Here is a 22,878-nt window from a genome sequence, read left to right as displayed (position 1 = left end):
CCCGGGCCCTATGGGCCTGGAAGGGGCCAGCTGGCGGCGATGTGATTCCAGAATCAAGGAGTGGGGCAGGGCCAGCCTTCCCCAGATCTCCTCCCCCAGGCCCGGTCCCCTCACAGGACGCCCCCTCCCCGCTCTTCCTGCCGGTTTCCTCTTGCCTTTTCCTGTCCCCCACCCAGTGCTGGGAGCTGGGGCAGAGGCAAAGGCTGAACGGGAGCTGCGGGGTCAAGAGCCAACCAGGGCAAGCGGAGACAGGGCCCCCAGGTGCTGGCGGGACCCGAAGCAGGGTAAGAGCCCGGGGACCCAGGAGTCCAGTCGCCTCCTCCCTTCCTCAGACGTAGGAGTCAGTCCCCAGCCACCCTCCATCCCAGCAACCACAATCCGGGCTCCCATCCCCTCCTCCAACCGGACTCTGGAGTCTGAGCCCCAAACCCCTCCTCCCTCTGACTCAGGAGTCCAGGTCCCCCTCCACCCCATCCCTACCTCGGGAGACCTCAGGAGCTGGGGTCTTCCCCATCCTCCCTTAGGGCCATGCTGTCTGGTGAACGGAAGGAGGGCGGAAGCCCCCGCTTCGGGAAGCTCCATCTCCCAGTGGGCCTGTGGATCAATTCTCCCAGGAAGCAGCTGGCCAAGCTGGGGCGACGCTGGCCCAGCGCCGCCTCTGTCAAGTGAGTGCCCACCTCCTCACGACACTAGCCCCTGCCCCACCTGCCCCTGTTTATAGCCCAGTCCCTGCCCTGGGTAATGCCAGGGACCCGGAAAGAGCTGGCTCCAGTTCCTGTCCTAAATGGGCAAGTGAGATGGTGGGCAGTGGGCAGACAGTGAGGCCCAGTGGTAGAGGGTCGGGCGAGGGGAGTTCTGGGCCTGGAGATGGGTTTAGGCCGGGTGGACAAGGGGACCCCGACAGAAGAAGTAGCGGTTTGATTCACCTTCCTTCCTCCCCTCCCTGCTCACCTCTTGGAATTTCCTTCTGAGGGACTCGCCTTTATTTATTTTCTCTCCCTCTCTCTTTGCCTCTGGCCTGTGCCCACCCCCACCCCACCCCATCTCCATACACCCCGCGTCTCTCGCCCATCGGTGGGTATCTGTCCCCCACTATCTTTGGGTCCCTCCCTCTCCGGGTCTCGGTCCCCTCTCCGCACCCGCGTCTCTGCCCACCTCCCTCTTTCTCTAACCCCCATCCCCGTCTCTGCATGTCTTTCGGGCCTCTCTTCTGGGTCTGTGCTCCCCGGCGGGCTCCCAGGTCGTCGTCTTCGGACACGGGGAGCCGCAGTAGCGAGCCACTGCCCCCGCCGCCGCCGCACGTGGAGCTGCGGCGAGTGGGTGCGGTCAAGGCAGCCGGGGGAGCCTCAGGGAGCCGTGCCAAACGCATCTCTCAGCTCTTTCGGGGCTCGAGCACCGGAACCACGGGGTCCGGTGGCGCGGGAGGCCCTGGGACCCCGGGGGCCGCGCAGCGCTGGGCCAGCGAGAAGAAGTTGCCGGAGCTGGCGGCGGGTGTGGCCCCCGAGCCTCCACTGGCCACACGCGCCACGGCGCCCCCGGGGGTACTCAAGATCTTCGGCGCCGGTTTGGCTTCGGGCGCCAACTACAAGAGCGTGCTGGCCACGGCGCGCTCCACCGCGCGCGAGCTGGTAGCCGAGGCGCTAGAGCGCTACGGGTTGGCCGGCAGCCCCGGCAGCGGCCCGGGAGAGAGCAGCTGCGTGGACGCCTTCGCGCTGTGCGACGCCCTGGGTCGGCCCGCGGCGGGCGCCGTGGGCAGCGGCGAGTGGCGGGCGGAGCACCTGCGTGTGCTGGGCGACTCGGAGCGCCCGCTGCTGGTGCAGGAGCTGTGGCGGGCGCGGCCAGGCTGGGCGCGGCGTTTCGAGCTGCGCGGCCGCGAGGAGGCGCGCCGCCTGGAGCAGGAGGCCTTCGGAGCGGCAGACGGCGACGGTGAGCGGGATCTGGGGGCGGGGCCTGCGGGGGGGCTGGCTGGGGCTGGGGGCGGAGTCGTGGTGGGCGGGACCTGAGGAGCTGACGGGGCGGGCTGGGGGCGGGGTCTGCGGGAAAGGATGGGGGATTGGGCGGGGCCTAAAGCACTGTTCAGTGGAAGGCGAAGCTGGGGTAGGGTCTAAGTCAGCCGGATGGGCTAGGCCGGGGGACGTCGCCCTTGGGATAGGTGCATAGTTGATGAACGGAGTCTGCGATGCTGGGACCCGGCAGCGGAATCGAGTGATAGGAAGGCAGAGATATTGCGCGCGGCGGGTGAGTGGTCCTCATGGCAGGTGGCCTCTCACTGGAAGGCTGAGTTGGTTCACGAGAGACGGGGCCTATGGGGATGGAGGCTAGGAGGACAGGTTTGGAAAGTGAGGAAATGAGTTATTAGATCGCAGCCTAAGAATGGGTGGATCCTCAGAAGGGTGGGCCTTGGAGCAGATGACTTTAGGCTAGATTGGCTGCAAACCATGAGAGGGGGCTTGAGGGTAGTGCACGAGAAATGAAGAGGTATTTGTATTGGCGGAGGACCAGGCTACGTGGGGGCCTAGCATTTGACTCTGTGGTAAAGAATCCACCTGCTACTGCAGGAGACGCAGGTTCAATCCCTGGGTCGGGAAGATCCCCTGGAGAAGGAAATGGCAACCCACTCCAATATTCTTGTCTGGAGAATCCCATGGTTAGAGGAGCCTGGCAGGCTACAGTCCATGGGGTAGCAAGAGTCAGACACAACTGAGCCCCTAAACCACCACGACCAATATTCTTGCCCGGGAAATCCCATGGACAAAGGAGCCTGATTGACTACAGTCTATGGGTTCACAAAGAATCAGACACGACTTAGTGACTAAGCAAAAACAGCTGGCACATGGTAGTTGCTAAGTAAAGAATGGCAATTATAGCCATCGTTATTCCATACACCCCCCCCCCTAAAAAAAGCATTCACTGGACACCTTCTGTGAGCCACACATTACCTAGGGCCCTTGGGGAGTACAATGGCGACACTGACAAGTGAAGTTCCCGTCTCCTAGATTCCACAGCCCAGTGAGAAACACATCAGTTCACTCATTCAGCTCATTTCCACTGGGTACCAGTTAGGTGTCAGTGCGCTGCGTGTGACAGAGTTCATAGTGCCCAGCACGGCTCTTCTTTGCTTCGACTTGGAATGTTAAGAAAAGGTGTTCAAGAGGAAGTGATTTCTCTTCCTTGGTGCAGTATCTTCTTAGTTCATCGCGAAGTTCCTAACACCTAGAACAGTGCCTGGCATATAGTACGAGTTCAAAAAACACTAACTGAAAGAATAAATGAATTTATTAGTTGAAATTACAAGATAGGCAGGACACAGGCAGGAAGTGTGTTCCAGGCACCAGGAACAGCATATGCAAAAATCTAAATGTGGGAAGCAGCTTCACTTTGCAGCCAACTGTCTATAATCTCTATAGCTCTGTAAGCCTGTCTCTCCCTTTGTCTCTTTCCAGTCTGTCTCATCGCTCTCCATCTCTCTCCGCAGGCACAGGCGCCCCCTCGTGGCGGCCACAGAAGAACCGCTCCCGGGCGGCGTCTGGTGGGGCGGCGCTGGCCAGTCCCGGCCCGGGATCTGGGTCAGGGACCCCGGCTGGGTCCGGGGGCAAGGAGCGCTCGGAAAACCTGTCCCTGCGGCGGAGCGTATCGGAGCTCAGTCTGCAAGGTCGGCGGCGGCGGCAGCAGGAGCGCAGGCAGCAGGCACTTAGCATGGCCCCAGGGGCAGCCGACGCCCAAATCGGACCTGTAGACCCCGGCGACTTCGATCAGTTGACGCAGTGCCTCATCCAGGCCCCCAGCAACCGCCCCTATTTCCTGCTGCTGCAGGGCTACCAGGACGCCCAGGTAAGCGCAGCCTAATCTACAGAGAGAGACCTGTGTCCCACCCTTTGGTTGAATGGGCGACAGAACTACAACTCCCAGAATTCCTTGGGTCGCGTTAGCCTCAGGTTTGTTGGAAGGTAGTGCTGGCAAGGGAGAAGGCAATGGCACCCCACTCCAGTACTTTTGCCTGGAAAATCCCATGGACGGAGGAGCCTGGTAGGCTGCAGTCCATGGGGTTGCTGAGTCGGACACGACTGAGCGACTTCACTTTCACTTTTCACTTTCATGCATTGGAGAAGGAAATGGCAACCCACTCCAGTGTTCTTACCTGGAGAATCCCAGGGACGGGGAAGCCTGGTGGGCTGCCGTCTATGGGGTCGCACAGAGTTGGACACGACTGAAGCGACTTAGCAGCAGCAGCAGCAGCAGTGCTGGCAAGTGGTGAAGAACCCATCTGCTAATGCAGGAGACTAGAAGACGTAAGAGACACGGGTTCGATCCCTGGGTAGGGAAGGTCCCCTGAAGGAGGGCGTGGTAACGCACTCCAGTATTCTTGCCGGGAGAATCCCCATGGACAGAGGAGCCCGGCAGGCTGCAGTCCATAGGATTGCAAAGAGTCTGACACGACTGTAGCTACTTGGCATGCATACATATGGTTCCAGTCAGGTTCTAGAGGAGGAAATAACATCAAAGAGGAGAGTGGGAAGGTCTAGATAGATCTCGGAGAAGGATTTCACTGGAGGGATAAGTAGGCAATGACTCATTCCGTTCAAAGTTGGAAGAAAGCACTGTCTCCCACCAGAAAAGATTGAGAGAGCCTGTTTTATTTTTATTGGCCCCATCACGCTGCTTGCTGGATCTTAGTAACCTGACCAGGGATTGAACTCTGGACTTGGCCGTGCAAGCCTGAATCCTAACCACTAGGCTACCAAGGAATTCCCAGGAGAGCCTATTTTAGAATGATCCTCGGCCGGCCCCCGAGCGCGCGCCGGCGGGTCGGCAGCCTCGCTCTGGCTTGGCTCGCGCCGCACCCCCGCGCCGCGCCCGCGCGTCAGTCGTTCTCGAGCCGCGGCTGCAGGGGCGGCGGGCGGCTGTAAAAAAAAAAAAAAAGAATGATCCTCTTGGAAAGCTTCTATTTCTTGAGGAGGGGTAATGGAAGAGTATCTCCTGGGGACGGAGCTAATTTGATTGATATATGGGATCTTGTCCTGGGTAAGCCTATATGGTCTTGGAAGAAGTGGATCACATCACTTTTTAAAGTTGATGGTTACCATTGTCGATCGGGGCCAGTGGTACTGGTTCTTCTATTTTACATATTTGAATGGCGATAGGAGAACCTGTTTGAGTGTTGGGGAGCAGAGAGGAAGAAAGGGTTAGCAGTTGGGGATCAGTGCTAAGTTATTTCATTAAAGAAATGTATTATTGAAAATATTCGTGTGTGTGTGTAATGATGATGATGATTAGGGCTTTCCTGCTGGCTCAGATGGTGAATAATCTGCCTGCAATGCAGGAGACCTGCATTTGATCCCTGGCATGGGAAGATCCCTTGGAGAAGGGAATGGCTACCCACTCCAATATTCTTGCCTGGAGAATCCCATGGACAGAGGAGCCTGGCGGGCTACAGTCCATGGGGCACGAAGAGTGACGTTTAGGAGAATCATTCTTATGCTTTAGTCCACCTTTGGGTAATGGTGGTACAGCCAGGGTACCCCTGGGACTAATGGGAAAGCCTCTCTGGAAGGCGGTGGGGTTTATTGAACAGCTCCATTTTTACTCTCAGAGAGGGAGCCAATTGGGTTAGGTCATTTGGCTGTGTATATGGGTGAGAGGCTACAACTGTTCAAGGAACTTGCATTGGAGGAGTTCACTCCTCCTTGTTGGGGCAACAGGACAAGCCAAGTTCATTGTAGAACAGGGTGTGTATATATTGCAACAGCTTATTCCTCCAGGCAGGGTTGGCAAATTGGAGGCTCTTTTGAGGAAAGGTGATCAAATTGGAAGGATCTGTTCTGAGAGTATAAGAAAGTAGGTTATGGGAAGAGAGGGAAACATTGGAAACGTTCATTTCTTCAGGTGGGATTCATGATAAATTTCTTTGTAAGAGACTTCATTGGAAGTGTCCATTCCTTGGGAACAGGAATAAGAGTTCTATCCATGGGTGTCTGTAATCTGAGAGTTCATTTTTAAGTGCGGTGGAAGAAGCCCTTTGGCGGTTAAGGAACAGGAAAGCCTCTTGTAAAAAGGGGGTTCGTGTATTTCGGACCATTCCCGATCCTCCAGACAGGAGAGTGGGAGGTTTTACCTTCAGAAGGTGGTCAGACTGGAAAGATCCATTTTTCTTGAGAGGTAGATGAAACAATATATTGTAGTAAGAGGATTTAAAATATATACATATTTTAAAGTTTATCTATTTATATTTGGCTGTGCTGGGTCTTCATTGCTTCGCACAGGCTTTCTCTAGTTGTGGCGAGCAGGGGCTCCTCTCTAGTTGTAGTGCAAGAGCTTCTCATTGCGATGGCTTTTCTTGTGGCAGAGCACCAGCTCTAGGGCTGCTGGGCTTCAGTAGTAGTGGCTCACAGGCTCTAGAGCACAAGCAAAATAGGGCCATGGGCTTAGTTGTTCCACTGCATGTGGGATCTTCCCCGATCAGGGACTGAACCTGTGTCTCCTGCATTGGCAGGCAGAATCTTTACCACTGAGCCACCAGGGAAACCTAGGAAGGGGTTTTAGAAATGAGCATTTATGAGGTGGGGGTAATGGGAGAGTTCAGTGTAGGAGGGGGTTTATGACTTTTGGGATGCCTGTTTTCTCAGATGTGAATGAGGAACAGTGGATCTACTTTAGGAAGGGTGTCAGACTGAGTGCTTCCGTTTTTATAGGCTGCAGATTGGAGAGTCTTTTTTAGGAATAGGTCTTCTGGAATCCACCTCTTCATTTAGTGGATGAAATGGGCCACTCCATTATAAGTGGGTCTCTTTGAAAACATCCATTTATAAGATGAGGTTACCTAAAGCGCCACTATATGGAGATCTCCTTGGAGATGTCCTTGTGGGGGGGATGGTAACATTGAGAGCAACCACTGATGGGAGGAAGAGTGCCTTTGGAATGCTCCATCATGGGGGCGGGGGGAGTGGCAAACAAGTGAGTCTACTGTAGAATTATGACTCCTTGGAAGTGAATTCATCATGGGGTGGGGAAAAAAATCAGAGTCCATTATAGAAAGCGGGTCTCTTTGGAAGTGTATATTCATGGGCTGGAGATAATGGAAGAAACCTTTGTTTGAGGGGGAAGTCTCTTTAAAGGTATCCTTGCTTTGGGAAAACTGAGAGCAGCTATTATTGGAAGGGAAATGTCTTTGAAAGCCTCCATCAGAGGGGTGGCATGAAGGGCATTCAGGACCAGGAGTAGAGAAATGGGAGAGTCCCTAGAAGAAAGAAGGTTTCCTTGGGAAGGGCCATTGAGGGTGAGTGTAGTGGGAGAGTGCATTTTAGTAATGGGGATGTGGTGTCCTTGTAAGCACCTGTTCTTTGGGCTGAATGTTATGGGAGAATCACAGGATTGCCTTGAAGGAGTCCTTTCAGAGGAGATGAGAAGATGGGAGAAGCCATTGGAAAAAGATCTGCTGGGAAGCATCCATTCTTTGAGGGAGAGAAATGGTAGAGCCCCTGTCAAGAAAGGGGTTTCCTCCTATCCAGTCTTCAGGATGGACTAACGGGACAGTTCACCATAGGAAGTGCCTTTAAAAAGTCCACTCATGGGAGGTGGGAGGTAATTAGTGAGTTCTTTGAGATCCCAGGAGATCTCCTTGGAAGTGCTCATTCAAGAGACGTGGTTGACAGGAGAGTCGATCGTGGGAAAGGTATCTCCTTGGGAACATCCATTTCTCGTGGAGTTGTATCCTTTACTGCAGCTTCACTTTCCTCCAGGACTTCGTGGTGTATGTGATGACGCGGGAGCAGCACGTGTTTGGCCGAGGTGGGAACTCCTCGGCCCGCGGTGGGTCCCCAGCCCCGTATGTGGACACCTTTCTCAACGCCCCGGACATCCTGCCGCGTCACTGCACAGTGCGCGCGGGTCCTGAGCCCCCGGCGATGGTGCGCCCATCCCGGGGAGCCCCTGTCACGCACAATGGGTGCCTATTGCTGCGGGAGGCCGAGCTGCATCCGGGAGACCTGCTGGGGCTGGGCGAGCACTTCCTGTTCATGTACAAGGACCCCCGCGCTGGCGGCTCGGGGCCGGCGCGACCACCGTGGCTCCCCGCACGCCCCGGGGCCACACCGCCGGGCCCCGGCTGGGCCTTCTCTTGCCGCCTGTGCGGTCGTGGCCTGCAGGAACGCGGCGAGGCGCTGGCGGCCTACCTGGACGGCCGGGAGCCCGTGCTGCGCTTCCGACCCCGCGAAGAAGAGGCGCTGCTGGGCGAGATCGTGCGCACCGCGGCCGCTGGCGCCGGGGACCTGCCACCCTTGGGGCCGGCCACGCTGCTCGCGCTTTGTGTGCAGCATTCAGCTCGAGAGCTGGAGCTGGGCCACCTGCCGCGCCTGCTGGGTCGCCTGGCCCGTCTTATCAAGGAGACTGTCTGGGTGAGCTCCCCCAACCGCCGTCCAGACTCTTCTGCGCCCCGAATCCTTGCCCCAGCCTCCTCTTGCCATCTCAAACCTTAGTTTCGTAGTTTGGCAGAACAAAACTACATCTCCCAAGATGCCTCAGGAGGAGGGGGGGGTGGGGCTTGGGCAAGGGGCCCCACGGGATGCTGGTAATTGTGGTTTCATCCACAGTGCTTGACGAGAAGGCAGTACAGTAGTACCTATCTCTGCAGGTGTGGAATAATGGGAGAAACCATTCTGTGAGATGGAGTGGGGTTAGAGATCGCATTGGGTGAAAAGTTCAAAGAGACCATTATGAGAAGTGAGGCGGGGAGCCCATTGGGCCTGAAGCTTGGCGCCATAGTTGGCGAGACCATTCTTGGAGCCCGAGGAGAGCAAGCCCATAGGGCCAACAAATGGATATGCTAGGGAGAAACCATTAAGTTGCATCCAGTTGAGCTGAGCCCTAGTTAGAGAAAAGGTTTAGGAAATTTTGAGGGGTAAGAAGAAACTCCACTTGAGCAGAAGTAGACCTAAGGGGAGACAGACCACTTATAATCATAGGGGTATGTGTTTTAAAAGGTAAGAAGAGAACTGATTATTCTGAAGCTTGAGGATCAGAGTTCATTAAATTTTTTTTATTGGAATATAGTTGATTTACAATGTTGTGTTAGTTTCTGCTCTGCAGATTAGAGCCTGTTTGAAAAGTGAGGAGAGTCTCTGTCAAAAGGAAAACCAGGGCATTAACTCATGGCCTCTCTTCCTCATCCCCCTCACCTTGATTCTGATCTTACTGTTCCACAGGAAAAGATTAAGGAAATTGGAGACCGTCAGCCAGAAAAGTAAGAGAAACTCTGGGGAGAAGGGTCGAGAGGGATGTAGCAGTCAGGAGGATTTGCAGCCAGTTCTGTGTTCACTTTTCCATGCATGTTTCACTGCAAGTTTCTTTGGGACTCAAATTTTCTAACTGTGAAATGAGGGTTGGACTCTGTCCCCAGTTAGACCCAGATTTCTGGGTTTGGCCATTATGGTGGGGGTTGGGCAATGATTAAAGGCCCTTTCCCCTTTTCCCAGCCACCCTGAGGGGGTTCCTGAGGTGCCTTTGACACCTGAGACTGTGTCTGTGGAGTTGAGGCCACTCATGCTATGGATGGCCAACACCACAGAGCTACTGAGCTTTGTGCAGGAGAAGGTGCTAGAGATGGAGAAGGAGGCCGACCAGGAAGGTAAGCCCTGACCCAGGCCCATGTTTGTCCAAACCCCCAGCCATTCCCTGCACCTGGGGACCTGGGTTTCTGCCTGGCACCCTCTGGTTCTCCTTCTCACTCCTATGCCTGTCTTCAGACCCACAACTCTGCAATGACTTGGAATTATGTGATGAGGCAATGGCCCTCCTGGATGAGGTCATCATGTGTACCTTCCAGCAGTCTGTCTACTACCTCACCAAGGTATGCCTCCTGTTTGGCATGGCATCACTTCCTGTTTGAACTGTATCACATTGCTCTGATGTCACTTCCTATTTGACCTAACAAGATTTCCTGCTTCTCTGACATCACTTCCCATGTCCCCACAGGCCACACTGCTTCCTGTTTGAGATTACATCACTTCCTGCCTTTCTGACTTCTTGTCTCTGCAACTATCCTCTCTTGATTGGCTGACTTTGCTGTCTGGCTATATCACCATTACTGCTTTCTCAAGCTCCTGTTTTCTAAGTCCACTCTTAAGTCACTGATAAGTTTGATAGATGATAGATAGATATTAAATAGAACAGGCAGTGTCATTTAAACTAAACCTCTTTAAGCAGGCCTTTCTGTGTTTGCTGACCTCACTTTCTATAGCTTTAATTTCATTCCCTTTTCTCAAAAAAAAAAAAAAAGTTGTTTCTTTTCCTTTAAAACTTAAATAGTTTTTTTGTTTTTTTTTTTCCCCATAATGTTTAGCTTGTGGGATCTTAGTTCCCCAACCATGGACTGAACCCATACCCTCAGCAGTCTGTCTTCTTTTCATGCCCTCAGCAGTGAAAGTGCAGAGTCCTAGTCATTGGACTACCAGGGAATTCCCTTCACTCCCTTTTCTGAGTCACAAACCTTTTTCTCCCTGGAGTGCCCATCCTGCAGGACCTACTTTCTGCCCCAGTCCCCTGCCACCACTCTTGAACTTAACATTGCTTGTTGGAATTCTCAGGGTTTCTAGCTTATGATAAGCCTGATTCCTTATCTGTGAAATGAAAGGGGATCTTTTGGGACAGATAATCTCTATATTTCTTGAGCAGCCTTGATTTGTGAAGCTCTTTCCTCCAAGGCTTTACTTCCTGTACATCCCTGCCAAGTGTGGGTTTGTTTCTTCTTTGGCTCTGACCTCATTTCCTGTCCTTGGCCTGATCTCACTTTCCACTGGCTAACTGCCACCCCACTCCCACTTCCTGACTCTCCATTCTTTTCCTTTCCTTCGGGAATTCTGGATAAATAAATCTTTGATTGAAGGGAGCCTCTTTGTTCGATGTCCTTTGTTCTCCTTGAGCTGTCTCTGTTGAGAACTACAAGTCCCGTAAGGTACCAGAGGTGGTCTTAAAATACCCAAGACACTTCTGGAAAGCCTTTCTTAAACTTGAGGTATCCCAGGCTTGATGAATGCTAGGAACCCATTTGGAAAGGAGGAATTTGCTTATTGGAGACCTTTAGAGCGTTGAAAGTAGAATGGACTACAATTCCCAGGAGCCTTTGGTGGAGTTCCCTGGTATCTTCATGCTCCACTACCCTGAAGCTTCCTGGGAGTTGTAGTCCAATCTCTTGCTTGCATTTCTGTATCTCCTCAGACTCTGTATTCAACGCTGCCTGCTCTGCTGGATAGTAACCCTTTCACAGCTGGAGCCGAGTTGCCGGGGCCTGGTGCTGAGCTGGGGGCCATGCCTCCAGGGTTGAAACCTACCCTGGGTGTGTTTCAAGCAGCCCTGGAACTGACCAGCCAGTGCGAGTTGCACCCAGACCTTGTATCTCAGACTTTTGGCTACTTGTTCTTCTTCTCCAATGCATCCCTTCTCAACTCGCTGATGGAACGAGGTGAGGGATGGACTGGAAAGGGGCTGGGAGGCAGAGACAGGAACCACTGAGACTTGCGTCAGTTAAGACACATCACAGGCTCAGGCCTCATCCTTAGGGACTCCAGAGAGCGTGGTCCAGATCCCAAACTGAAGGACAGGAAAGGTCTGGGAGGCAGGAGGGCAGGGTCCATGTACCCATTGCTTCTCATACCCTTCCCCCACAGGTCAAGGCCGACCATTCTATCAATGGTCCCGAGCTGTCCAAATCCGAACCAACCTGGATCTTGTCTTGGACTGGCTGCAGGGGGCTGGGCTGGGTGACATTGCCACTGAGTTCTTCCGGAAACTCTCCATAGCTGTGAACCTGCTTTGTGTGCCTCGCACCTCCCTGCTCAAGGTGACTCCCGACCCCTGATCTCTGAGTCCCCAACCCCACTCACCCATTCTCTGTATTCAGCTTACCCTTGGATCTCCCCTTGGGCTCTGTGTTATTCCCAGCCCCAGCTCAGACACCATAGATGCTGCATTAGCAGCTAGAAGGAAGCCACCCACATCAATGTCTGAATTTGGCTACATCTGAATCCCAGTGGGAGTTATTAGTTTCCAGGGTCCCCTCCCTTAGACATGCTGATTCAGGAAGTCTGGTATGGAACCAAGAAATGTGACATTTAAAGTATTCATTGAACATAAATGTGCAATACTGTGTTTAGCCCTTTTCATTGAATGTTAATTAAGCCTTGTGAAAGGTTTTTAACTGACAATTTTGTTCAGACCAAAAAAAAAAAAAGAATCAGGCAGGCTAGGTCACTTGATTTCATTTATTTACTTTTATTTATCAAACTTTTATAAAGTACTTAATAAGCACCAGAGAGAGTTCTGCGTACTTTACAATCTTGCCTTTTTGAATCCTCATAGCAACCCTGTTGGGTAGTTCCTGTTCTCTAATTTACAGGTGAGGAAACTGAGGCACCGTGGTTTGCCAGAAGGTAATGAGTTGCCAGGCAATCTGGGTTCAGTCTCTGTTTTTAATCATGTTGATGATGCTGTTGCCTAGATCTAGGTTAGGTACAGAAATTTTCAAACAGATACAAAAAGTAGCTACAGTCGAATGAACATATATGCACACAATAACATAAACTAATGGTCAATTTGTTTCTTCTCAACTTCTACTTCCTTGTGTATTCTGAAGCAAATCACATTTTTCTTTTTTAAAGTTGAGAGTAGGCCCTTTCCCACCTTCACTTTGGTGATAGCCAGGCCTCACAGGGTCTTGAAAGACATTGCAGAGACACCAATTTCTACCCACTATATCCACACCGCCTGTGGAGGGCCTTCCACTTAGGATTTCTCAGCTGTCCCATAATGACTGTAGATCTCTCACCTCGTCTTCCTTTTTTTTTTTTTTCACCTCGTCTTCCTACCAGGCTTCATGGAGCAGCCTACGAACTGACCACCCTACACTGACTCCTGCTCAGCTGCACCATCTGCTCAGCCACTACCAGCTGGGCCCTGGCCGCGGGCCTCCACCTGCCTGGGATCCTCCCCCTGCAGAGCGAGATGCTGTGGACACAGGTGAGGAGAAATATGGACAGAGGCATCGAGGTGGTCAGCTTTCCTCTGTCCTCAGGACCTAGGAGTCCATAGCCCCAAGCCCTCCTTCCTAGCTCTCTCCTCCCCCTGGATCTAAGGATCTAAGTGCTGGATACAGGATTCTCCCACAGGATACAGGAGATCAAGCCCCCAGCTCCTTATTTTTTCCCAGGAGTCAGGCCTCCAGCCTCTTTGCCCCCACAGACTACCTCCGTCACCTAAGAGGCCAGGCTCCAGGCCCCTCAACTCTAAGGAATCTGTGAAACAAAGTTCCCAGCCCTTTCTCCTTTCATCCTCGCGGACTCAAGAACCCAAGTACATGGCCCGTTTTCCAGGCAACGGTGGCCTTTCAGTCTGAACTATAATTCCCATGATGCTTGGGGACTCCAAGAGTCATGTTCGAGGGGACCCTGCTCCAGGAGTTGCTGGGTGTTAAGTTTTTCCTTCCTTCCGGCGTGAGGCAGCCTCGGCCGTCCCTGACATTGCTACCTCACGCCCATTTTCAGGATTTAACTCTGTGTTCTTCCGTCTCTTAGGGGACATCTTCGAAAGCTTCTCTTCCCATCCTCCCCTCATCCTGCCCTTGGGTAGCTCGCGCCTCAGTCTCACGGGTCCTGTGACAGATGATGCTCTGCACCGTGAACTTCGCAGACTCCGCCGCCTCCTCTGGGATCTTGAGCAGCAGGAACTGCCGGCCAATCACCGCCATGGACCTCCCATGGCCACGCCTCCTTGAGAACCAATAGCAAATGAGCGCGCGAACCTTGAAAATTCATCGGCTAACCTCTAGAGCCCTCCTGAGCGCAGAGCTTTCTGGGAGTTGTAGTTTTTCTCCGCGTGGAATGCTGGGAGTTTTAATTTGGGGGAGCAGAGGATGGGACAGTGGGAAAATGGGTTTGGGATTTGAGTGCCAGGAACAATAAAAGCATCTGTGGTATTGGCAACGCCTCGCTTGTTAAGACTCCGGAGCGGTAGTGGTGATGATTTTTTGTGAAATAAGTCACCAGGGCCCTTGCCTGGAGCATTGGGCTCCTGCCCAATCTACGAGGTATTTATAGCCACGGCCTCAGCTTGCCCTCTTTCCTGTAATCCAATCCAGGTGCTGGGACCTCCCACACACCTCAGGACGGAGCGCTAAACTTGTTCAGCTAAAGATCAGTCCTGCCAGTGGGAAACAGCCAACGCTCCCTTCGACCCCTATAGCTCATACTCCAACCTCTTCCCTCCGACCCAGGAGTCTGGGTTCCCAAGCCCCTTCTGGACCCTTGTGCCTGTTGGGCACCCTGATGAGTCTCAACACCTCTTGTCCCTGTTCTTGACTCCCTCCTCCCTCACATCCGAAAATTTGGGCCCCCAACCCACTCCTCTCTTGGGCCCAGGAGTTCAAGCCTCTGCCTCTTTTCCTTCAAACCCAGAAATTTAGCTCTCCAGTCCCCTCCTCCCTCAGACTCAGGAAGTTGGGGCTCCAGTTTGAACTTCCCCCCTCCCCCCACCCCGCCCCGAATCCGACTCCTGCTGCTGCGTCAGGGAAAAAGCGACAGGTGGCACCTGCCTGCAGGGTCGGGGCAAGACCACCTGCCACTGCTACTCATCCCGAGCTCCTCTCTTGGCACCTGCCTCTGTCAGTCTGCCCGCCGTTGCCCAGTCGACCCCGCAGCCCCAGGACGCGGAGGAGGAGCGAGCTGGGAACCCCGAGGTCCGCCCCGCCCCAGCCCCTCCCAGCCCCTCCCAGCCCGTGCTCCCTCCCCTTCTCAGGATGCCAGGAGGAGCTCCTGTCTACCCCGCCCCCCCCCGCCCCGCTCCCGACACGCCCCCAAAAGGGTGGGTCCGAGGCGGTCCCAGGCTGGTAGGGCGGAGCCTGCGGCCACCAGCCTTGACCACCCGACTCGACCCACTCTAGAGCACCGCTGCGCCGAGTCCACCTGGTGAGAAGCCCCTGGGATAGGGGCTGGGAGGGGAAGCCGCCTTAACTCTCCCGTCACCTCTGTGATCCCAGTCCCTTCCCCACAAACCGTGATGGCTGACGCCCACCCAAGCCTCCGCACTCTTCTCAAATGCAAGTGTCAGAGACCCTTCCACTCCCTACGGTCCTGTGGGATCCTCGCTTCCCTTCTTGATCAAGGCTGTTGGATTCTAGGCCCCTTAGAGTTCCTGCCTTTCTTCCCCTTTTCCCTCCATCTCCTTTCATAGACCCGGAGTCCAGGCCACCAGTGCCCTCCTTCTTAGGACCCAGGAGTCCCGGGCCTCAGGTGCTTCTTTCCCCAGGGTCCAGGAATTGGGGCCCTCGGCGTGTCCTCTCTCACACCCAGGAGTCTGGGCCCCCAGTCCCCTCCACTCCCAGGATCCAGAAGGTATGGCCCGAGGCCGCTCCTTCTCTAGGTTCCTCAGGCCCTTTCCCTGCTGCGTTCACACGCAGGGGACGCCTCCTGACCTCCACTCTGACCCTGCCTCCCCCCTCCCCCCACACAGTCCAGATCCCCATCCCAGCCTTGGCAATGACCCTGGCGGCTTCCTCCCAGCGCTCCCAAATCATTCGGTCCAAGTTCCGATCTGGTGAGAGATTTCTTTCTGTGCGCGTCGGGAAGGGAGCCTCCTGGTCCTGGGAATACATTCTCAACCTGGGAGTATGCACCGCGGGGCAATGTGGGGAGGTGATCCCCAAGAGGCATGTGTTTTCCATGCAAAACATTATTTGTGTAGAAAGGAGGCCCCAGCAAAGGGGTGGAGTTCTGGTTGACAGTGAGTGTGCAAATGGCTGATGCAATGCTCACGTGAAGAGTGGGGAGTGGGTGGCCAGGGGTGGGTGTGCAGAGGACCTAGGACCGCAAAGGAACAGGGGCTTAAAGTGACAAGTGCTCAAAGCAGAAGAGTGTCCAGAGTGGGGACTTTGGAGTGGAACTGCGGGCGAGGGGACAGTGAGCTCTCTAGCCTCGTAAGTGTCAAATGTGGCATTTCAGGTCTCAGCGCAGGTGGAAAGTGTGCAAGTGGGTGCACACCTGGAGGCCAAGTCCGGAGTAGACACAGCATGCTTGAGGGTGCGGACGAGTCTGCTTCTGTGGTTGGGTGGGTGCAAAGACACCAGGAACCAGAGAGCAAGGAGTGTGCAAGAGTACATGTGCACAAAGAAACATGCAAAGAGAGATCCTGGCTACAAAACTGGGGGTGAAATCCCTAGTGGACAACCAAGTGTGTTAATGTGGCGGGGCGCGTGCCAAGATGGTGAGGCAAGGATGAAGAGCAACAAAGGGCTCTAGTGTATAAAAGTGGTATAAGTGCAAGACTAGAGCCTAGGTAAATACGTGTTTAGAGGTTGGTGTGCAAAAGGGGTGACTGAAGGGAGGCTGAGAAGTAGGGAGTGGGCGTGTGCAAAGCGGGATGCGCAGATAAAAGGAAGCAACGAAGCACAGATACTCAGATGGCAGTTGGGCAGAGGATAGGGTGGGTGCAGGCTTGCGAAGGGGGCAGGTGGGGGAGGGGGCAGGCTGCCTCCTGCCTGCATGCTGGCTGGCTCCCCGCCCCAGAACAGCTCTGGCCTTCGCTGCCGTGCTGGCAGGGAGCAGGCAGGAGGCCCGGGAAGGGAGCAGGCTGCCTGCCCACCCGCCTGTACAGGGTGTGTAAGGGGGCTGGACACACATGTCCCGCCAACAACTGCAGCTCACACTGGCCTGCCAGGCCAGGCTCTTGGACACTCCCTTCCCGCCTCTCTCCTCCCACTCCTTCCACAGTCCTTCAGCTTCGGATCCACAGACGGTATCAGGACCCGAGTAAGTGTGGGCCCTGAAAGGGAGGGAATGGTGGTCCCACTTCCCTTAGGGCACCCTTGGGGGGGCAGCTGCCACACATCTTGCTTTGGTTCCTGAGCCCAATCTCTACGCCCCAGGGTTCATTGTGGTCCCCTCCTGTCCTTCCCCAGGACCCACGGGTACAGATCCCCAACTGCCCCACTGGCTAGGAGCTTCTCTTCCTGCCCTTGGGCTTTTCCCACTCCAGTGAAATGCATGAATCCAGATCTTGTTTCTTGGGAGAATATAGGCATCCCAGACTCCACACTTGGAGTCAGGATGTGACTTTCAGCTCCTCTCTCTCCCCAAGAACCCAGAGTGCTGGCTCCACCCTTCTCCCAGAAAAACCTCAGAAATCTGGGATCCTGTTACCACACCCCTTGATGGCTGAGTATGAGATTCCTGCCTTTCTTGAGAATGTAAAAGTCTGGATCCCTTGTGCTTCTGCCCTTAGATCCAGGAATCCCGGCACTTAGCTCCCACCACTTGGTTTTCACTCCCCACGTATCCTTCTGCACTTGGGGGCTGGGGCCTCCAGGGCCCTCCTTCCCACACAGCCTTGTTTCTCCCTGCCTGGCTTGCTGCCCGCAGCCCTCTCGGGGTCCTTCACCGCCTCTCCGGTCTTGGATCCTGATCCATGGATCTCAGCTGCAGATCCGGCTCTGGCTCTGGCCCCTGCCTCCCCATTGGGCCCAGCCCCTCTCCTCTTCAACCCTGAAGTCCTTTTTCCTGAGCCGAAACCCTGCTGGTCCCTGAAGAAGGTGAGTCTCTATCAGGGTGAAGGGAAGTCCCCCTGAGAGTCTAGCCTTGGTCCTCCTTGCTGCTGCCCATTGTGCTTCTCTGTGATGGTAACAAGCCGACCCCATACTTTGCATGGGGCTCTGGGACAGGAGAGCAGGAACAAAGCAGAAGCATATGACATCATACCTGCTCTTTCAGGAGTCTCCCAAGACCTCCCAACACTGGAGGGAGCCCAAGCCCAAGGGGAACTTGACATACCACCAGTACATACCCCCAGAGCCAAGACAAGGGTACAGGGCAGACCCCCAGGTTGAAGGGTCGCCCTTGGATCCCCCTGGACCGCCTCTGTGGGAAGGGACAACCTCACAGCAGCCACCTCCTAGGTATGACCCCCATTTTTGTTCTCCGGGAAGTTCAGGCCGCCAGCTCCCTCCTCCTCCAGGACCCAAGAGTTCAGGTCCTCAATCCCCTCTTCCTTCAGTTCTCAGGAATCCTGACCTCCTACCTAAGAGTCTGGCCCTCTCCCCTCAGTTCCTCTTCTCCCAGGCATGGGAACTAGCCTCCCGTGCTTGCTCGCTCAGAGCCCCATAACTCGGGTCCCTCACTTTCCCGCATCTTCATGAACCCATGTTTTTGAGGACTCCAGAATGCCTTTCCTCTCTCTGGTCCTTCTAATCTCTGTTTCCCCCTCGAAACTATCGCCAGGATGAAGCCCACACCCCTCACTCCCCCCCCACCAGGAGTCCCCAGCCCCTCGCCCCTGCCACATAAGTTGGAACTTCAGACCCTCAAACTGGAGGAGCTGACGGTGAGTTTGGGGAGTTTCGAGGTTCAGACATCTAACCCTACAGCCTTTGCTCCGTTGGAGATCCGGGTCCCCAGCTCGTCCTCTCTCGGGTTCCAAATGTTCAGCCCCAGCAAACCCCCACCTGCGCCCCGGAGCCCGCCTAGCACGTCCTCTCCCCGCCTCCCACCCTAGGTCTCAGAGCTCCGGCAGCAGCTGCGGCTGCGGGGCCTCCCGGTGTCGGGGACCAAGTCAATGCTTCTGGAGCGCATGCGCGGCGGCGCCCCGCCCCGCGAACGGCCGAAGGCTCGGCGCGAGGACAGTGCGGCGGGCGCCCCCTGGCCTCGCTTCAGGCCCAAGGCTTTGGGAGCCGCCCGGAGTGCGTGCTCGGTGAGGGCGGGGCTGCGTGCGTGGACCAATGAAGAGAAGTCAAAGCGGGATGGGACGGCAAGCTGAGAAAAGAACAGCCAATAAAGTGTGGGGGCGTGGTTAAGAGCCAAGGGGGAGGATCTTAGGAGAAGGGAAGCCAATGAAAGAAGGGGCATGGCCGAAGGGGTGGGGTCAATGGGTGAAGGGCGGGGCGCAGGCCAGGGGGTGGAACCACAGACGGCGAGTGGGTGGGGTTGACTCCCTAGTGGGCGCGGCTTATAGAAACTACCCCTCGCGGTTCCAGTTCAAGCTGAGTCCAACATCTCATTCGCCGCCTCCTCCACGTGCCGCGGAAACCCTGGTGACTGCTTCGGCTTCGGCTCCGGTTCCGGTTGCGACGACGGCTCAGGCTCCAACTCCAGCTCCAGTGCCAGTCCCTTCCTCAGCACCGGCCTCAACAGCCCTGACCCTGGAGGAGGAGCTGCAGGAAGCGATCCGCAGAGCGCAGGTGAGAGTGAGCGGGCCTAGGGTCTCAGACAGGATGAGGCTGGAGTCCCAGGTTCACGCTGCTGCTCCCTGTCCGCAGCTGCTTCCGAACCGGGGCATTGATGACATCCTGGAGGATCAGGTGGAGCCTGAGGGTAAGAGTCGAACTCCTAGATTTGAGGAAAAGGGAGACGGGGTCCAAGGTTCTGGATTCCTGGGTCTTAGGGAGGAGTGGTCTGGGGACCTAGACTCCTGGAAAGGACAAATAGGGAGCTAGGGTCCGCACCTCTGCCTTCCTAAGCTAACGCTGCATTTCTTCCCCTGCAGACCCGCTGCCCGCCATCCCCTTGGACTTCCCGGGCTCCTTCGACATGCTGTCCCCCTCCCCGGACTCTGAAGGCCTCTCTTCTGTCTTCTCTTCCTCACTTCCGTCCCCCACGAATTCCCCGTCCCCCTCTCCCAGGGGCCCGACGGACTTCTTGGATTGGCTGGAGGCTCTGAGTGGGGGTCCCTCGCTGGGCTGTGGCCCACCAGCCCCCAGCATTTTCTCTGCTGACTTATCTGATTCCAGTGGCACCAGGCTGTGGGACCTGCTGGAGGATCCATGGTGATGGATTTTGGGGTTTCCAGGGACTGCGAACTGGTGGGGATGGAGAGGTCACAGATAGGCTCTGTGTGTGTGTGTGTGTGGCGGGGTGGGGGTGGGGGGGTGGGCAGAGGTGGTTGGAACAACTAGCAGAGCCCCTCCCACCACAGACACAAAATCGGAGGTAACTCTCATCTCCACTTGGCCCCTCCACTGTTGCTGACATGCCAACCTCCTAACTTCTACCTGATCTCCATATGATCCCCTCTGTACTTGTGTTGTTGGGAGCAAAGAGGTTTCGTTTGCTGCTGACCAGGACAAACAAGCTGCTTGATGCTTCCTTCAGAGACCTCATGGATGTTTTTGTTCCACACTATCACCCCCACATCTCACCGACTAGATGGCTGCCTGTTGCTGGGGAGCCTGGAAGGTGGTCTCTGCTCTTTTGGATGCGGATACAGGGATACAGGGATGAGTGGGGAGAGAGAATAGTCTGCCAGACCCTTGACTTCTGACTGGAGATGAGAAAAATCAGATGTGTCATGAATCTGAGGTCAGATTCTCTTAGAAGCAGAATCTGAGACAAGATCCTTGTGTCCATGATTTAGGAAAGACATGCTCCCAGGAGAAAACAATAAAGGAATAGACGAAACAGAACAGGGATGGGGAAGAAGACTAACAAGGGTGTGATGTCAGGTGAAGTCCCAACCTGAGCCTGATCCCGTGGGGAGCTCTGGAGGATAAATCAAGTTGTAGAGTTGTTCCCACCTTGAAGCAAAGGGAACTGGGCCTCTGAGGCAAATGGTAATTCCTGCTTGGGTTTATTATTACTGAATAACAAACCACCCCAAGATTCAGATTGTTCTCAATTCCATGTGTGTTAAGTCTCTTCAGTCTTGTCCAGCTCTTTGTGACTCCATGGCCTGTGGCCCACCAGGTTCCTCTGTCCAAGGGGTTTTCCAGGCAAGAATACTAGAGTGGGCAGCCATTTCCTTCTCCAAGGGATCTTCCTGACCCAGGGATGGACACTGCTTCTCTTATGTCTCCTGCATTGGCAGGTGGGTTCTTTATCACTAGTGCCACCTAGGACTAGCCTGTAATTATTCACAATTTCATGGATTGACTGGGCTCAGTGACATGGTTCTTTGACGCCATACAGCATCAACTAAAGCCACAGTCATCTTAGGGCCCAGTTGGGCTATAATATCCGAGATGGCGCACTCAGCTGCATCTAGCCCCTTGGTAGGGATGGCTAGGAGGCATGACTCTACTGGACAATGGGATACCTGGACTTCTTGCATTCTCTATGTAGCCTCACTGCTCTCCCTCTCCATGTGGTTTCTTTCTCCAACAGGTAGCTGGACCCCTTACTTGGTAGCTCAGGGCTCCCCAAAGTGAGCATTCCTCGGGGAAGGAGCAGAAACTTCCAATTTTTTAAAGACTAAACTTGGAACTGGCACAGTGTCGCTTCCACTACATTCTACTCCTTAATGTAAGTCGGGGCAGGCCAGGCTTAATATGATATAACTACATAAATGTATGAATTTCAGGGGCATGGTCATTGGGGGCTATCTTTGGAGACTTGCCACTATATGCCTCTAAGGCAATCGTGGGCCACAGGTCACAAGAAGGGGGCAAGAAATAAACTCCCAGGCACCTTGAGCCCACCAGCAGTCCTGGAAACAAAGTTGCAGGGTAAGCTGTTAGCAGCAAGCTGTTTTAAAATATAGGTTTTATTATTATTCAGGTACGGTGAGGCCAATAGATCAGGAGACAATTGCCAGACAAACAAACAAAAAACAGTTTTTTATTTTCACAGGTCCCGAAGGCAGGGGGCAAAGCCAAGCTACACAGGGCTATATGGAGAAGCACCAGGGTCAGTCAGGAGGTAGAGAGGAAGAGGAGAAACTTGGACCCGAGAGACTTTATTGTGGTTTCCTTAGGAAATAACAGATGTGCCGAGGATCTGTAAGCTCAGGATTGTCTAGTTTGAATAATGTCAGCAGGCTCTGGGGTGTAAGAGTTGTCCCCAGTTACCTGGAACTTGGCCTTGGAGGGGCAGATGAATAGTGGCCTGAACTAATAGAGATTCATACAGGAAGTGGTTTGAGGTACAGGCTCTGGGTTGGTTGGTTTGCATGTGAATGGCATGCTTAGGTGTGAGTCCTTTCTTACCTCCAGGAATTGGCCAGCCCTGGGAGGGCAGTCCCTCCATCAGCAAAGCCCCAGATGTCAAAGCTCCAGAAATACAGAAAATAAAAAGGCAAGATTAATGCATAAAACACTCAGAGGCTGAGTGCTGGGTACACAGAACTGGTAAGAAGAATCTGAGGGAACCTGGGCAGGCCAACAACGATGTCCACTACAAGTGAGAATGTGCTGCGGATTGGTTATGTGTTACAGTGCCTAGAGTCGTGACTTCCCTTGTCACTGTCGTGTAAGTTTCTTTATTCGTTCCTACAGCCCAGTGTGACTGAGAGAGTTCACGGAGACTGTCCACAAACCAGACCTGGCAAGTGACATGCACTGATAAATGTTAACCACCATTTCTAGTTGCTGATCAACAATTCTAGTGCCTCAAAGTGTGTAAACTCCAGTGAATGTCGAAGATTCAAGATAAAAATGGAAGGGAACAAATGCTCATTACCATGAGGGAAAGGGAATCTTTGGTGTCTTCCAAACCAGGTGGAATTTGTCACCCTCACTTTCCAGAGGAAATAATTAAAGATCGGAGAAGGGGAGTGACCTGCCCAGTATCACACAGACAGGAGGTGTTGGAGTAGGGTTTTAAATTGGATTCATAAATTCACAGCCTGTGCCCTCAGGGTTGAAAAATCAAAGAGCCTCAATCTCTGCTCTGGTGAAGCTCAGACATTTGAAAAGAGAGAATCCCAATGCAGGGTGATAAGTATTTTCATGGCAATGGGATAGGAGGGGCATGAATCCTAGAAAGTACCAGAATTTACAGGGGGATGGGACAGGGTGGTCAAAGGAAACATTTTTTGCTAAGACTCAGAGGATTGAGGAGGAGATAGTCAGGAATGCCTTGGAAGAAGCATCCTTGTTGAGGGTGAAGAACACACAAAGGCTTGAAGGTGTGAAGGGTG

The 22,878-nt window shown here is 54.2% G+C and overlaps 2 protein-coding genes and 1 long non-coding RNA gene across 11 annotated transcripts; all 3 read left to right on the top strand.

Annotated features, from left to right (window-relative positions):
- The first annotated feature begins 192 nt into the window (after positions 1-192).
- On the top strand, positions 193-13,967 carry RASIP1 (Ras interacting protein 1). 2 transcript variants are annotated; one of them, XM_086353437.1, is made up of 12 exons: positions 193-284; positions 525-665; positions 1,241-1,926; positions 3,476-3,831; positions 7,737-8,390; positions 9,198-9,235; positions 9,468-9,619; positions 9,738-9,841; positions 11,209-11,452; positions 11,658-11,830; positions 12,858-13,005; positions 13,560-13,967. In XM_086353437.1, the coding sequence occupies exons 2-12, from the start codon at positions 529-531 to the stop codon at positions 13,757-13,759; spliced, it is 2,892 nt and encodes a 963-aa protein (XP_086209563.1). In that variant the 5' UTR covers positions 193-284; positions 525-528; the 3' UTR covers positions 13,760-13,967. The 2 variants fall into 2 exon arrangements, 1 of the variants encoding a protein (XP_086209563.1); XR_015146242.1 differs by lacking the exon at positions 11,209-11,452.
- An 851-nt stretch (positions 13,968-14,818) lies between these two features.
- MAMSTR (MEF2 activating motif and SAP domain containing transcriptional regulator) lies at positions 14,819-20,640 on the top strand. Of its 8 annotated transcripts, XM_086353440.1 has the most exons (11): positions 14,819-14,948; positions 15,214-15,374; positions 15,493-15,576; positions 16,749-16,787; positions 17,397-17,566; positions 17,745-17,929; positions 18,252-18,354; positions 18,526-18,720; positions 19,004-19,207; positions 19,286-19,340; positions 19,513-20,640. In XM_086353440.1, the coding sequence occupies exons 3-11, from the start codon at positions 15,519-15,521 to the stop codon at positions 19,794-19,796; spliced, it is 1,293 nt and encodes a 430-aa protein (XP_086209566.1). In that variant the 5' UTR covers positions 14,819-14,948; positions 15,214-15,374; positions 15,493-15,518; the 3' UTR covers positions 19,797-20,640. The 8 variants fall into 8 exon arrangements, with proteins under 8 accessions (XP_086209566.1, XP_086209568.1, XP_086209571.1 ...); XM_086353442.1 differs by lacking the exon at positions 15,214-15,374 and having other exon boundaries at positions 14,844-14,948; XM_086353443.1 differs by lacking the exon at positions 14,819-14,948 and having other exon boundaries at positions 15,179-15,374.
- A 485-nt stretch (positions 20,641-21,125) lies between these two features.
- Positions 21,126-22,053, top strand: LOC147354183 (uncharacterized). The gene is made up of 2 exons (XR_015146243.1): positions 21,126-21,263; positions 21,953-22,053. It is a non-coding gene; the product is annotated as an uncharacterized LOC147354183 (long non-coding RNA).
- Positions 22,054-22,878: the final 825 nt, after the last annotated feature.

This window comes from Bos grunniens, chromosome 18, assembly GCF_055505025.1.
Source record: "Bos grunniens cultivar Pamir isolate PY7600 chromosome 18, Bosgru_T2T1.0, whole genome shotgun sequence".
In the NCBI taxonomy this organism is placed as follows: Eukaryota; Metazoa; Chordata; class Mammalia; order Artiodactyla; family Bovidae; genus Bos; species Bos grunniens.
The sequence above is the reverse complement of the archived record's forward strand: the minus strand, read 5'-3'. Positions and strand labels throughout refer to the sequence as shown.